The 15388-nt window shown below is 42.1% G+C and overlaps 2 protein-coding genes across 2 annotated transcripts; one reads left to right on the top strand and one right to left on the bottom strand.

Annotated features, from left to right (window-relative positions):
- Positions 1 to 1831: 1831 nt before the first annotated feature.
- On the bottom strand, positions 1832 to 9587 carry alg2 (ALG2 alpha-1,3/1,6-mannosyltransferase). The gene is made up of 5 exons (XM_076738227.1): positions 9490 to 9587; positions 8685 to 8856; positions 8386 to 8523; positions 7149 to 7316; positions 1832 to 6610 (listed from the first exon to the last, which is right to left on the bottom strand). The coding sequence occupies exons 2-5, from the start codon at positions 8853 to 8855 to the stop codon at positions 5873 to 5875; spliced, it is 1215 nt and encodes a 404-aa protein (XP_076594342.1). The 5' UTR covers position 8856; positions 9490 to 9587; the 3' UTR covers positions 1832 to 5872.
- Positions 9588 to 9911: 324 nt separating this feature from the next.
- On the top strand, positions 9912 to 13151 carry sec61b (SEC61 translocon subunit beta). Its single transcript, XM_076736303.1, has 4 exons — positions 9912 to 10081; positions 10621 to 10718; positions 11597 to 11701; positions 12554 to 13151. Exons 1-4 carry the CDS (start codon positions 10079 to 10081, stop codon positions 12639 to 12641), a joined length of 294 nt encoding a protein of 97 aa, XP_076592418.1. The 5' UTR covers positions 9912 to 10078; the 3' UTR covers positions 12642 to 13151.
- Positions 13152 to 15388: the final 2237 nt, after the last annotated feature.

Raw genomic sequence — 15388 nt, 5'->3', positions numbered from 1 at the left:
TCACTGCTCCCAGCTGTTGTTTGCCAATTTATCATAGATGCTTTTCGCTCCAGTGCCCATTTACCCTTTAAAGTTTTGAGCGAGCTACATGACAGAGCAGTTTAGGCTGTCTTGAGCTATGAGAGTGTTCAAACATTTCCGGGTTGTGCCTTCAGCTTTTTGCTAGGATGTGTCAAATAATATTCACAGACCAGAAAAAAAATGTGTCACAGTTTAAATGAAATATTAACAATGAACATCAGAGGCACATCGCTGCTTTGTGGAAACTTGAGTGTATGATGACTAAATCTGACCAATAAGTCGCATGTCTGTGTATCAGAGCAGAGTGTGGCACGCTCTCTCAGCATTATCCTGCGTTGTTTCTTATTTGACTGCAGCCCATGAATGCTGCTCATAACTTTACATCTGAAACAAGACTCCTTGCATTTTATGGATAAACCTACAGTGAATTAGATGGCGTCTGATGTATGAAATCTATGGACTCGTTTAACACACAGGGTAGAGCAAGTCGTAATGCTTCTCTTTCCTGGGCCATAAAGCTATTTTTATAGAGGCTATCTATAATATTCCACTATCACAGATTATAGAAGTTTTATTGTAATCTCCCACAGAGAGAAGAGTTTTATGTAGCTTTAGTAAATCATCCCTTTAGTCTGTGATATCAGCTCCTGAGTCTGTGTGAGTATAAGAGTTGCACAGTGTTAACATTTATGAGGTGTAAGCTAATATATTTGAATAGTTTATGGAAGCAGTAAAGAGTGAAATACATAATTTGCTAACATGTACCATGTAAAACAGCTCTTTAAAGATGAGCTGTGAATACAAATGCAGACTTTCTTTTGTTTAAGCATATTCTATCATTCACGGGCAGGAAGGCTCCTTCTCCTCGATACATTTATCCAGTAAAGCTCCTCCTGTCTCCTGTGCAAAAATGTTCGGAGCGAGAAAGATGGAGATGTTATATTATCCTAATACATGTTACTCCATACTGAGTCATAGAAAAATGAAGAATCTTACGGGACCAGATAATTTTGTTAATGGTCTTTCCATTGATCACTGATTAAAACATCTTTCATTACATCCGAGAGAAACGTCATTTTTGTATGTTTGTGTTTGATAATTTAGGGTGAAAGAACATTTTAAAAAATAGAGATTCGGTCTATTGATGTATTGATTGTTTAAGATTACAGACATGCGAAACCTCTTCTTGCTGCTGACATATATTCAAACATTGAAACACGTCGCTCCTCTGTTAACAGCAGCTGTACAGTGTGACTCCTCTTCCTGAACAAACTCATGCTGTTACACCCTGAGTAATGGCACACGTGTGCATGTGTTAACTGTCGGACCTTTGAATTTATACGACAGCTGCACAGTGGACTCGTACGGACAGTCTTAAAATGTTTATATGTATATGTTTTGTTTTTAACCAAGTTAACCAACTCTGTGTTCACCTGTTGTAACTTTTAATTATTTCTGTGTAGATGCCAATCAGAGAGGGCAGCGAGTTAACTGTTTTCATCTTCATTTTTATTTTTCTTGTTAACTTTTCAGCCCCACGGGGAATTCTTTATTTTGTATTTAAAGTTTTTATTTATATATTTCTTTTGTAAACTGTATTTGAGGAATTAAACATGGTCGGATATGATGGACTTGTTTTTGATAAACTATCATGTGACCTCTTGGTACATTAGATTAATTTAAAGGTCAACTATGATAAAAGTCACATCGTAGTATTTATTTCTTACACGTGACCTCCAGTTGGAACTCCATGGAAAGTTTGGAAAGAAATTGTTTTGCTTACATTTTGTTTGCATTGTATTTGCTAAAATGATACAAGATCCTCACTAACAATAAAAGACAATTCGCTCTGTTTAAATGACTTAACCCTGCATGACCCACTTCATTACATTCAAATCAGCGTAACACACACCGTATGCTGCACTAAACACTGTGCAGCACTTGCATTATGCTTAAATCTTACATACATTTCTCTGTTTCAGGGCAATGAGTCCATGACCTGGTTAGTGTGCGGAGCTCAGATTGATGTATTAGCACTAACTGTGTTTCTCTCATCATCAGCTTCATTTAGCCCATGATTAACTTCCAATCATAAAGCGTGATTAAAAGTCAGAGTAAAAATATTCCATACATACTTAATATTCCACTAACAAGGGGACCAGCTCCCAAACTGCCAACAAAATAGATATACACCCATAACACGCACACACTCACCACATACATCTCTCCTTTCCTCGCCTGAAAACACACACCTAAACATTTCGCGGCTATCTCCCCCACACCTCGGTGCTGGCTAGGTGGAATTAGAAAACCAACCCTGCGGTCTCATTAATTAATTAAACACCATGTGCCAGTGGCACCTGGGTACCGGTTATCACTGCCACTCAGACACACCGTGATCTCAATAACCACCCCACCACAGGGCACTGAGAGAGGGGAGGCGGGGGTGGAAGGGAGAGAGAGGGGACATCGATTCTTCTTTCACAACTTTGAGGTAAAGACAGTTCCTGTAAGGAGCGAGGAAGACGGGAAAAGATAGAAAACTGACTTCAGACAGCATCTTCCCGTGTGGACGGTAAAGTGGGACACGCACTCAAAGGGGCCTGTGAGTGTTTACGTTCATGTGCCTTTCCCTCCCTTACAGGCTCCACGGGGCCTTTTTTATCATCTTGCCTAGTGGGGCCCCTAAATCACTGCAACAACGCCCTCCTCATCATCTACACTTAATACCTCTGCATGTGAAAACACTGCAGCAACACACACACACATTTGTACGAGTTCCCCTTCTTTAATGAATGTATTCTTACAGAAATGTAAATGTGGATTTCATTAGGTTACGAAGGAAACACCACATTTTGCACATTTGCTCTGTTTTATGAACTGTGAAGCTCATTCAAAACAACTCTCATTAACATTAAGCCCACATATCATCTTAAAATTATTATTATATAAAATTATTCACAACTTTGTTTGTTGAGTGTTTATGTTTTCATCATGTTTTATGTCTAGTGCCGCCATGAGGTTTGTCGTTGTGTATTTATGCGGATTCCTTCAAGTGTCTCATCCTTTGTCTTTATTTATGTGAAATATTATCAACAAATTATCTATTGTTGAATGCCAAGGCAGTGACGGGTCAAACAACCCACAAAAAATGTCAGTTATAAATATACAGACCTGGGATTTCTCAGCCTATACAGATCCTGAATTTGTAATGAAAAAATAAATACATACACCTTTTTTAAAAATCTATTTGCACACATCAAAAATACGAGGATCACTAACATAAATTGACTGAGGTCCATCACTGATATTCAAAATGCTCGACCTTAGTACCTATTTCAAATTAAACCAAGGCCACCGGCACTAATTGGACCTATAGGGACAAATCATTTTCAGTCCTGAAAAACAAGTGGTACCGCTGCCAGTTTGTTTGCATTTCAGCTTTTGAAAATGACTCTCAACAAACACCTGAATCAATATGAGAAGGAGGGGATTGAAAACTTAACACAGGTGAGCCAAACATTTGAAACAAACAGACAAATATCAGAATCATTTCTTTTTGAGTGACAGTGCCTGCCTGAACCTGATACGACATATTAGATTAATATGGTAATATGGTGCCTAGATCTAAAAACAGTTACAGTAAAAGCTATCTGTGACTAATGAAGGCACTTCAATGGTCACATTGTGGTAAAAACTGGAAATCCCACTTAAGTCCATCTGTTGAGCTCAGCTCAAAGCATCAATGGACCTTTTGGGAAACCGGAACAGCATTTGGTGAGAATTATTTAATATAACCAGAAATTGTCAGCTTGCAGCAGCACAGTCCTGTCACGGTACGTGCATGTTCATGTTTGTTTTCCAGTGAGGAGGTGTTATAAACAGGTACATGCTCCAGAGTAAAATGTATTTTCTTAACATCAAGAATTCAACACCATAAATTAAAAGCATGCTTCTATATTGAGTTTAGTTATTATGAGATGGTTGCAGCTCAGCTTTGTTTGGTGAATACTGCCTCACTCTTTCACCCCCCTCCCACAGGTTACTCTCCAACACATAATATGTCCATTTTCCACAATAAATCTAATTTCATCTCATTTGAAGTCAGTGAAGCACATTTTGTGCTGCTGTAACTTCACTCTTTATTTTCTTTAGATTGATCAGAGTGTGGACAGCAGAGACTGGAGACTCATTGAGTTTGCACACCCGTGATCAGGATTGTCTCTCTGGGGTGTTTATGATGGAGAAAGCCATGTTTTCCATTTTTGAGTGGGAGGCAAGAAGTCAAGATGTGACTGTGTTCCCAGGAAGACCAGAAATCGCACACAGCGCATTACGGAGATCAAAGTGCCTCCAGGAGCCTCGATCAGGGTCAACAACGAGCACAGCCTGGTTGCATCTCCACAGCAGTCGATGAGGACCGCAGTGAAGCACCAGGAGGTCAAATAAAACCTGACCAACTTCAGCCGCGAGCACTGCACCACATTTGTTCAATACGGCCGCGCTGTGTCCAACCAGGCGGGTTCAACAAATCCTGATTGAAAGTGTGATTGTGCAGTGTGGTAAATATTTGATCGATAGCCAATCAGCCTGTAATTTCATGTTCTAATTGTTTATTTACTCTTTTTTAGATTTCCTTCAACAAAAAAAAATCTCAAGCACTTAAGGATACAACTCAAACTCTGCAAATGACACCGTAACAGACAGAGACAAACTTCAGATCTTCTGTGGTGCTTCTTGAGTACATCTGTCACACCGACGGTGTTAATGAGCAAAAACAAAACCCCTTCCCCGCTACATTGTTTGAGAATGCTTCATTTAACAACTCCAGGCACAGTCAAATCTGTTCGATGAAAAGAAAAAAAAGGATGGTGCAGCAGCGGAAGCCTACCCGTGCCTCCATAGTCACCCACAAAATCCTTAGCAAACTGTATTAAAGGCCAAAAAAACTTACCAACAAAGCAAACCCCATAAGAGTCAGGAAACTATGTGTCTCTTGTTTATTAAGACTTCAGGAATGTCAATAAGAGCATTTCTATACAGTAGGAGGGCTGAGGAGGCCAGTGCGCAGACACAATGACCTTCTGCTATTCTCCTCGTTGATAATGACCCAGACAAAGACACACTGCCCATCAGCCAGACCTCTAATAAAGCCAAACACTCTCTATCATCTGCTAATAACCTGCACGCAGCAGCAAGAGTCATGGACAGGCCAGCATCTTCTGAATGCAAGGAGGGGAACAAAGCTCTGGGCGGACGGGAAGTATGGGAAAGCATTCTGTTTATCGATCTGGGCCTGTGCACTGCCTGATGGCACATGGCGGTAACTACATTCTTCTTCTTCATCCCACAAACACACAAAGACAAAGAGTACTGTAGAAAAGCAAGAAGAAAAAAAAACTCCACAGTGCAAAACATTTCACTCTAACAATCAATCCTGTTGGTACGCTCGTTTGCTAGACTCTTGGCTGCTTCCCTGCTACACATGCAATATCACACACACACACACACACACACACACACACACACACAGTTGCAGGGGTGGTATTTTTCCAGAGATAGGGTAGGTAAACTCGTTACTCTTTTCTTAATTGGTATAGAGATTCCGTCCTTTTTTTTCTCTCAGCAACCCCTCCAGGGGAATGCTGATTGATTGTCCTCTAAGTTCTCATAATAACCCCCCCATCCACCCACCCCCACCTCGCTACACATATACACATACATTCCCTGTTACAAGACATCCACTTCAACTCTCTGCAGAGCCCAGTTGTCCACAGACAATTCACAGTTCAGCAGAGGATCATTTTTCTGCTGTTTCACTCTGTCTCCTGCTTCTTCCCCAGCTTTGTCATCACTGGCTCAGCCTGACAATGTACCCATACAGCTGGTCTGAGAAGGCCTGAAGAGAGAATTTATCTCGCACCCTCCTCCTCCCAGCTTGTCCCATGTCCCTGCGGAGCTGTGGCTCCCTCACGAGCCTCTCCATGGCCTCAGAGAAGGCCTCTGCCGTGGGCTCACACAGGAAGCCCGTCTCCCCGTCTGCCACGCTCTCCAAGGGGCCCCCAGAATTCACCGCGATAACAGGGCAGCAGCAGTACATGGCTTCTACGGGAACTATCCCAAAATGCTCTCTGCTCGGGGTGTACAGCACAGCTGTACTGCCCTGCAGCAGCGCCACCTTCAGCGAATCAGAAGGGGAGCGCAAGAAGGTGACACAGTCCTCCAAGTGGAGCTGCGCTGCCAACTCTTTCAGTTCAGAATAATGCTGAACATTCTCAGTGACTCGGTCATCGTAGCCCCCCGCCACCACGAGGTGAATGCCTGCTCTCTGGCCTGGAGGAAGGCTGCTCCTCAGGGCCTCCAGAGCCTCCAGAGCCAGTTGCAGGTTCTTCTTTCTTTCGTATCGGTTCAGAGAGAGAAACAGGCAGGAGGTTCCCTCAGGGAGGAGCCCTTCCAGGCCCTGTGCCTCAGACAGCTGGTCAAAGGTATGAGTGTTGAGGGAGGGATAGAGGACATCTGTCTGGACACCTCTTAGACCAAGAAAGGTCTCCCTGAAGATGCCAGCGGTGAACTGGCTGTTTACCAGAATCTATGAGGAAATACAGAGAGATTAGTTCATAAGGATCTCACATATATTCCAGCCATTTTAATTCCCCATGAGTGGGATGACAGCCCGCGGACTTTGATTATCCTGAAGTCTAGACTAAAATCGAAATGTCATTTCCTTTCTATCAGGGCCCTGAGCCTTTACAACAGCTTGCCTGTGGAGATCATGCTGTACCACATTTTAAATAACCACTGTGCTTTATTCAAGCTGTTAAAAATAACACACTTTGTTTTTTGATTTATTCTATTATGCTATAGTTTTGGTAGTTATCAAGAGCTGAACTCGGGAATTGAACGAAGCCAGTTCAGCCCTCTGAACGCATTAAAGGGACAGTCCACCCCAAAAATCAAAAGTACATTTTATCCTCCTCTCATCTGTAGTGCTGTTTTTCGATCTCTTTCTTTGCCCACTGTGATTTATAAATGAGGATGACATAAAATGGTAACAGAGACAAAACACTGCTCTGAAATCAGACCATCGCAACCTGTAGAATGGCATAACCTTCAGCCCTCAGCCATACCATATCAGCCATGCCAGTGGTTCGTTCCTCCAGCCAGTCGATGGGAGCACGGTAAAGTTTCTTCAGGACCGACTTCCTCTGGGTCAACAGCTGGTCTGGGAAGTGACAGTAAAACAAAACCTTCTTCCTGTGACGGGACAGTCGCAGCACCGGAATGCACACTGACACCTAGAGAGGAAAGAAAAGGTTGTGAGCAAAAATCTGCAAATCTTTCCTTAAAAAAAATGATCCTCCTTCCTGGCCATTCAAACATGGCAGCAAATTACAATAAACAATTAAAACACTAAAAAGTAAAGAATGTCTGTGAAATTTATTTTTGTTGCCTGTGAGAAAATTTTCTATAAAAGATAATGAGACAAACGTGTCTTTGTATTATTTAATAATGATGAAAAAGAGGTTTACAGAGCAATCAGGTTCCAGCACTAAACAGGTTTCAGCTGAAAGGACAGAACTCATACACCAGAGTTTGATATTAGAGGTCTGACCCTGAACAAGGTTTAAGACCGGTATTTTATCCGGTCTTGTATGAACGTTATTTTCACTCTGATGCAACACTAAGCAGAGGGAAGAAACTTCATCCAAGGTTAAATGAGTTGAAAGCACACGGAGCTCCTCTGATGTGACACACTTGGTCAGATTAAACAGGAACGTAACAGATAATAAACAAGGTTCAACAGTCATTTCAGACCACACAGAGTAAAATACATCTCTATGATAAATTGACATTACAGAATGTGTGACGTCATACTAAATACAGACACACTGTATATGACAGAGCTAAACATTTGTTAATATTAACTGACACTCAATATATATCATATACTGTGTTGATACTTAACAACACATCAAACCATAAATGCAAATCCTAAGACCAATACTGTGGAAGCTCTATGTGTGCATGACATGTTATAGTTGACTGCACTTTAACCATTTAAGACATGAGGCTTCTTCGAAGTCCATATGAATAATGAGTTTCTCTGTACTGTAATTATGTGCAAGAGAAAGGTGGTAACACCTGTGTGTATTTCTGTGCAAGACAAAAAAAAAGCAAGGGGGCGTCCATTTCATGGCATGGTATAAGTACAATGTGTGACACAAAAAGGTACATACAAAATCGCAGCACACTGTTACCAATGGAAGCTATTATCTAAGCAATGGATACAGTTATAAGACGGCTCAGAAGAACTTAAATAAGAGGCGACCAACAAGTGGTCGGTCCCTGTATGAGAAAACTCACTTGATCACAGAAGATGACGTCGTACTCCACCCCGCTAAAGAAGATCAGGTAGAGGGCCACATAGATCATCCTCAGGTAGGCACACAGCGCATGCAGGTAACCAAACACACTGGTGGGGAGCCAGTCACCCACACATACCTGTTAAATGACAGAAACAATAAAATCACATGCGTGTGTCAATAAAAACAATCATAGATTCGGCATTGTGAATTTCCCTTGGGGATGAATAAAGTATCTATCTATCTATCATTATACTACTCTTTTTATAGTATTATGTAGTAAGGTGTATGTTAACATACCACAGGCAGGTCTGGGTCCAGGGTCTCAGAGAAGCAGTGTGTTGGGTCATAATGGGCTGTCCAGATCTGAACGCTGCATCCTTGATTCTTTAGAGCGACAGCAGCATCAACCACCAGTCGCTCGGCTCCACCAATGCCAAGGTCTGGATGGAGGAACACCACCCGGACCATCCTGCACACAAGAATGAATACAGTTCAAATTGATTCTCGAATATGTATCCGTAAAAGACTGCGCTGGTTTTCAGACAGAGTTCAGGTAAACAACATGTGCATCACTATATTAAATGGACAGATAAGCTGATGAGCACACAATAGCTTAATATGTATTTTAGTGACTACCCTATACTGAGATACATTTAAAAAAAAAACAAAAAAAAAAACCTAAAACTTGAACTAAGTAAACCAGAGATTTATTTAACCACTCTCCGACCACAGAAGGAGAAATTTCTCAGAGCTGCATTGAAGTAGTTTCCCCATTGAAGCACTTCATGTCATGGCTGTCTAACAGAAAATGTAACCTACTGCAAACCTCCCTGACTGTCAGTGTCTAGAAGAACTTGGCCATTTTCTAGCATGTCAGGAAAAACCTCTTGGTGAAACTGAAGAAGTCAAATTGACAGCAAGAGCAAAGGAGACTTCTGCTTTGGCGATAGATAAGACAAGTGTCTTTAGCTTACTAACTTACAGTGAGTTAATATACTAGCCTCTGTGACTACAGGCGTTATGCCCCTTTAAGAGGGCTAACTTTGTATGAAAAACACAACGAAATCTAAGCATATTTTAATTAAAATGCAGTTTTGTTTACCTGGATCTCCTGACAACCTTATCCAAGTCTGGAAACCTGTAATTATCCTCGTCTGGATGCCAGTAACAGCAAGAACAACTCACGAAACTCTACCGCTTGGGCGCCATGTTGGCTCAAACCAGCCATAGTATCAGTCCCGTCACGCTTCGTGTTGGAACCACAATGGCGCCTGTTTCCTCGATGCAACGGACGCGCTTCCTGTGAGACACGTCGCCCTCAGAGTCAGGGCGGACTAAATATTTGCCTTTCAATTAAGCTTCAAGTTCACGGTTAATCTCAACAAACGAAAAATGAGGCGGTGGTTGTAAATATACATTTATATTGAGGTAGTGCAAAAAGAAGCTCTTAAAACTGTATTTGATTAACTGTTTTTGTAGTGGAGGCGGTTAGCCGGTCAGGCTTCTGCTCGGTCTCCTGCGCTGGTCTTGTGTTTTGCCGTCGTGTCCTTTTTAGACAAGCGTCAGCTTTGTGAGACCTCTTCTCAAGTTTTGACCAATTCACACACAGATTGCCTGCGGTTCATTAGACGTGGACATCAGCTTGAAGAGAGGCTCAGGGTTTCAGCTCGCATCGGGACAAATACAACAACATGGTAAGACTCTCAGCTCCATCTGAAGCTGTCCTATTGATGCTAGTCAGCTCTATTACATTCATTTAACGTGGGAGCGGAGCTAACGTTTTGCTATCTGTTAGCTAGCTTGCTAACGTCAGCTCATCATTTGTGGACGTGGCTGGTTTTCAACAATTCAGACAGTCCCAAAACACGTATTTTGAGCGGACTCAGAACTGATTTAATCAATTATATATTCCAGTGAACACATTAGGCTGAGATTCTGATCGTTACCACAAGAAGTTGAAAGAAATTAACCGTGTACCAAAGGTCCAGGCCTTTGCCATCAGTCTCTCACATAACCTAGAACACACAGTTACGTTTCAGTTCAGATTCAAATGAAAGTATATTGTTCAAGATTCTTGTTAAATTGATTTATCTGCTTGTTATAGGTTAGTTTTAGCTCTGAGTGTACTTTGTGTGTGCGAGTCAGTGAGTGAGTGACTGAGATTTGACAGACTGATAGAGTATAACGGAATTGAAATCTGTTAATGTGTGTTAATGCTGTTGTCTTCCCTCAGCCTGGACCAGCAGCAAGTGCAACCAATGTTGGGGCATCTAGCCGTTCCCCCAGCAAGACAGTGGCTCCCCGTGCAGCAGGCTCCACAGTCAGACAGAGGTACACACACACATTTACCTCTACACTTTATCCAGCAGATGCAGATGCTGGATGCAAAAGTGTATACAGAAGAGCAACAAATTAAATGAATGACCTAAAGAAAAGGGTGAATTGTTTGAGTACGAAAATGATGTAAATTATTTGCTGCGGTCATCAGTCACAGATTTCAAGCCAGTTGAACCACTATAGGAAAATTAGATCTGACTTGCTGGCAAGCAACAATCATTGAGCACCACAGTTCGTCACTCAGCAGAGTTCAGGGACTTTGAAGCTGCTGTGGTGATTCATGGTCTTTTTTTTTTTTTTTTGTTCTAGACACTTTATGTTTGTTTTTTCCATTAAGTCGTCACAGTACAGTATCAGTATGTTGGCCAATATTATGAAAAAGTAGCTATTGAAGACCAAATTATGTTATGCATTATTGATAAGTTACGCAGTTCTCCCAACCTGCACACAGTCTCCATAATTATTTTTCCACATACCCCCAGCATGGCCCCCGCCTGCTCATGTCATCGTGCTATAAAGAGTGATTGATGATTTTCAGATAGCCCTTTCCTGTATTTTTTTATTTGCCCTCCATAGATTAGAGCATAAGATCGATGTGGTGCTGTGGGCTTAATCAGTGTGTAATCAGAGGCTCCCTGTTACCTCTCTCATTATTACCCATTACTATCACCCTCTTCATTACCTCATTAACCTCCATTTAATCTCAACAAGAGTGAAGCAGCCATGAATCACTCCGCTCTTTCATCAACGGCTACTGTATTTAGTTACATCTTGAATACAGGGTATAATGGCAAATGATTTCATTTTAACACTTGCCTCGATAATGAGATATGTGGACTTACTCTAACGCTTGGTGTGTGTGCGTTCCACAGGAAAGCTACCAGCAGCGGTACACGCAGTGGCGGCAGGACCACGGGATCGGCAGGCACTGGTGGCATGTGGCGCTTCTACACAGAAGACTCACCAGGCCTCAAAGTGTAAGTGCAGCTTGTAAAGGCAGTTACACAAACTCCACAGCGCAGGAACTTAAACATTTGCAAACAAATTTAACCTTTAACATTTTTAAGTGTCATCTACTCGGAAACACAAATTCACTCCCAGGATTTCTGACACTTGTGCCATCATTAGTGTTATTTATGTTCATCAGCTAGAGTAGGAGGAGTGTTTAATAACAGGAAATTGGACAGACGGACCTCCCTGGTAAAACAGATCCTCTCTGAGCAGTGGACCAGCTTGATTTAAGTGTGTGTGTGTCTATAGACACACACGAACACACATGCAGTTATGTGTGTCAGGAAAGTACACGTTTAGAAAAGTCTCAATTTCCCAAACTTGTATTCTGCTGCATCCTCACCCCTAATATTAGAGACGATGTCCTGTCTCCTGGCCATAGCTGGCCGTGGTTGATCGATGGTGCTGTGGTGGTTATTGAGTGCGTCTCTCCAGCAGTCGAAGGAGGGCAGACTCGCCATACAGTGTTGTATATTGAGTGTGTGTTTGTTCCTGCGTTAGACGCCGGCCTCAAAGCTTCATTAAAGGATCCACTCTGAAAGGTCAACTCAATTACAGCCTCCTGACAGGGGGAGGAGGGGGCCGCTGAAGAGATGGTTGGCATGGCAATGCTGCTACTTAGCGATGCACCCCCTCCACCCCACCCCCCACTCAGTCCCTCCTTCAGCAATGAGAGCCCCTCCTTGTTTCCGAAACTCATCAATAAAATCAGCCGCTCCACTAAGACTCTCGCTCTGGTCGGGGTTACAGCAAATCATGGGATTTTGTGTGTGTGTGTGTCTGTGTGTGTGTTAATCGGTTTGTCTTTGTTGTGACAGCGGCCCGGTGCCAGTGCTGGTGATGAGTCTGCTCTTCATTGCTTCGGTCTTCATGCTGCACATCTGGGGGAAATACACCCGCTCTTAAACCCCACCTGATGACCTCTGACCCTGCGCCTCGGCTTCTTAACACACTGCCCCTGGACCAAACAACAAATGAACAACAACCTTCTTCCCCTAGTTCCCTTCTCCACTGTCACTACAACACACACAGACACATAAACTGGATTTTTATGCAGTCGTTTCAGTACATGATCCTCATCTGGACTGACGTTGGTGTCCACCTTGTTGCTTTCGTTCAGCCCGTGTCTTTAAGATCTGACGGGGTGAGCGGGAGGACGCCACGCTAGCCCAGCTCAGACACGATGTCTGTGTATGTGGCCCTTCCTACAAGCAGCAGCAGCAGCAGCAGCAGCATGTTCCCACAACTGCTGCATGAAGGTTGAGTGCTCAAGGACATTGTTGTTTTCGGGCCTAGCAAACATTTCTTCTTGTAGCCTGAAATGCTTTTTTTTTTTTTTTGCTTTTTTTGTTAACAGCATTTGTACAAATGTAATTGTAATATTGTACAATAAAAACGCAAAATCAACATGTGTGTGTTGAAATTAATTCATATTCTGTTTTCTGAAATAATAACCCTGTTTTGTGTTTGAGATATTTCAAGATGAATGAGCCTGTTGGTTTTATTACAGACGATGTTTGTCAACCATATTTTTAGGTATGAGATCGTGTTCTCACCACCAGACTACAAACTTTTGGTACTTTCGGTGTACTTTTCTACAACAAATGCCTTTTAGAAACAAGCAGATTAGAAAGGAGAACCACAGAAATGTCAATTATGAGTATTAGGTTTCAGTGTGATTGACAGTTCATGCTTGGTTTAAACAATTTCCAGCTACTTACAATTTATTTGAAGTCTTTATCGTGTCATCTTATGGCTCCACATGTTACAGGATTGCAGAGCTCACACATAAACTGTATAGCATCTAAATGAGCAGAAAAGCCCAGACGTGTCTGTACGTGTGTGTACCAGCCACTTTCAATTGAAGCTCGACTGCATCAAAGTGTTAACTTTTCACTCTGCATACCGCTATAGAGGTTCAAAGGCATCAGCCTGCAACATCGGCTGCCTCAGGCTTTGTTATCGCCACCTGCACAGAGGCTTTTTTTCTGCTGCTCTCAGTAATTGCAGACAGGCAGAATTAGTTTTTGAAAAGTAGAAAGTGAAGTGTCCGTAGTGAAGGCCGATTATGGAAAGCACATACCTGCATGTATCTAATGCACAATGATATTTTATGTTTAAATCATTGCCTAAAAAACATCAAATCAAAAGTTCTTTCAGTGTTATACTTCAAAACAAATTTCATGGTCAAATTTGGGCCATAAAAAAAAAAAAAAATTGTTCAGATGTTATTCTAAAGGTATTAAAGGAATACGGTGTGCATGTATGTGCAGGTCTCCTGTAAAATCACCATAGGACCCTTAAATCTGCTTTATCTGAGTTTTTCCCAGGTGTTATTTTGTGTTTTCCTGAGGGGGGCGCTGCAGACTTTTCTGGATATCAACTCAAGTCTGTCCTCTCTGAGGGAGGGCCATGAACACATGCTCTGTGTGGTGATTTTTTTTTTTAACCTTGTCAAATCATTATAATACTGTGTAGTGTAACATGTTTGCAAAACCACACTGAGCTACCACAACATAATCATTTGGTCTGTTTGATAATGTGCGCTTCACAAGCACACTTTTTATGTTGACTCCTTTTCACGGATCTGAGCAGAATAAAAGTCATTGATGAGAAACAGCTTCAGATTTGATTCGTCCACATTAAGTTAAACAGTGTGGAACCTTCAGAAGCTTTTATGACACCGTGTTCACTCTAATGGCCGCCGCTGTGAGCTGCTGGCCGGGTGTTTTGTCGTTGTAGAAGTAGTTCTGGCCCCAAACTGCATCATCAGGTTATCTGTGTTGAATATGAAATCACCAGCTGGCATGGCTTGTACTCATGTGTGTGTGTGTGTGTGTGTGTGTATGTGTGTGCGTGAGCTTGTACCTTGTGTTAAACGTAGCATTCAGATCCTGTTCATTAATTCATTCTGTTGCTATGGCTCTGCTTTCCCACAGGCTTCCAGTGTTCGTGGCAAACTCAGGCACTCCTGCCACATCACTCTCTCCCTCTGGTCCCTGACACACACACACACACACACACACACACACACGCACACACACTGAGATACACTCACAAACTCCACGGCCCAATTCATGGTGGCACAACACGGCAGTGAGCCAGAATAATTCAACATAACAATTAAATATGAAGGAGCCGTGGCGAAGCTGTCCCTCAGTGTTCAGGCCTGCGCAGCATGTGGAGCGCTGTGACCCTCCACACTGCTGCAACCTGTAGTTCCAAACTCCTCTTGACACCATCTATATAAGTCAACTCAGGCTTTCATCAAGGGGTAGAAAAGAGGTAGAGATTTTTTATTTCCTTTATGCCGGGACCACAGTATTCAATCTTTGTGCTTTGGACAGACAGAAACATCAATAATGCTCTTAAATCACTCAGTATGTAAGTATAATATGTTACTGCTATATATAAAATATTTCCTATTTTGATTTGACACACCTGCCTTAGTTAGTAGAAATGTTAGTCAAATGACGACTGAATTTTAATCCTAAAGGAGGCCAAGAAATTGATTATCATTGAGTCAGACTTAGTGTGCAACTTTCTTATTCTTTCTTTGATGCGCCTCAATAAAACAGGTGTGAGTTTCTCCTAATTCTACAGCAATCACTCAGTAGACAGTATTAACATGGGGTGATGTAAAGGAAGCGTGG

This window comes from Chaetodon auriga, chromosome 8 (genome assembly GCF_051107435.1).
Source record: "Chaetodon auriga isolate fChaAug3 chromosome 8, fChaAug3.hap1, whole genome shotgun sequence".
NCBI classification, from domain to species: Eukaryota; Metazoa; Chordata; class Actinopteri; order Chaetodontiformes; family Chaetodontidae; genus Chaetodon; species Chaetodon auriga.
This window is presented reverse-complemented; position numbering and strand designations above follow the sequence as displayed.

What these genes read in the sequence shown, in the direction of transcription:
- alg2 (XM_076738227.1), bottom strand. Translation starts at nt 8,855, where the DNA reads ATGGTCCGGGTGGTGTTCCTCCATCCAGACCTTGGCATTGGTGGAGCC. An exon ending in TGGACCCAGACCTGCCTGTG is followed by an intron (nt 8,524 to 8,684) that starts GTATGTTAACAT and finishes GTCATTTAACAG; the next exon opens with GTATGTGTGGGTGACTGGCT. An exon ending in ACGTCATCTTCTGTGATCAA is followed by an intron (nt 7,317 to 8,385) that starts GTGAGTTTTCTC and finishes TTTCCTCTCTAG; the next exon opens with GTGTCAGTGTGCATTCCGGT.
- sec61b (XM_076736303.1), top strand. An exon ending in GGCTCCACAGTCAGACAGAG is followed by an intron (nt 10,719 to 11,596) that starts GTACACACACAC and finishes TGCGTTCCACAG; the next exon opens with GAAAGCTACCAGCAGCGGTA. An exon ending in GACTCACCAGGCCTCAAAGT is followed by an intron (nt 11,702 to 12,553) that starts GTAAGTGCAGCT and finishes TTGTTGTGACAG; the next exon opens with CGGCCCGGTGCCAGTGCTGG.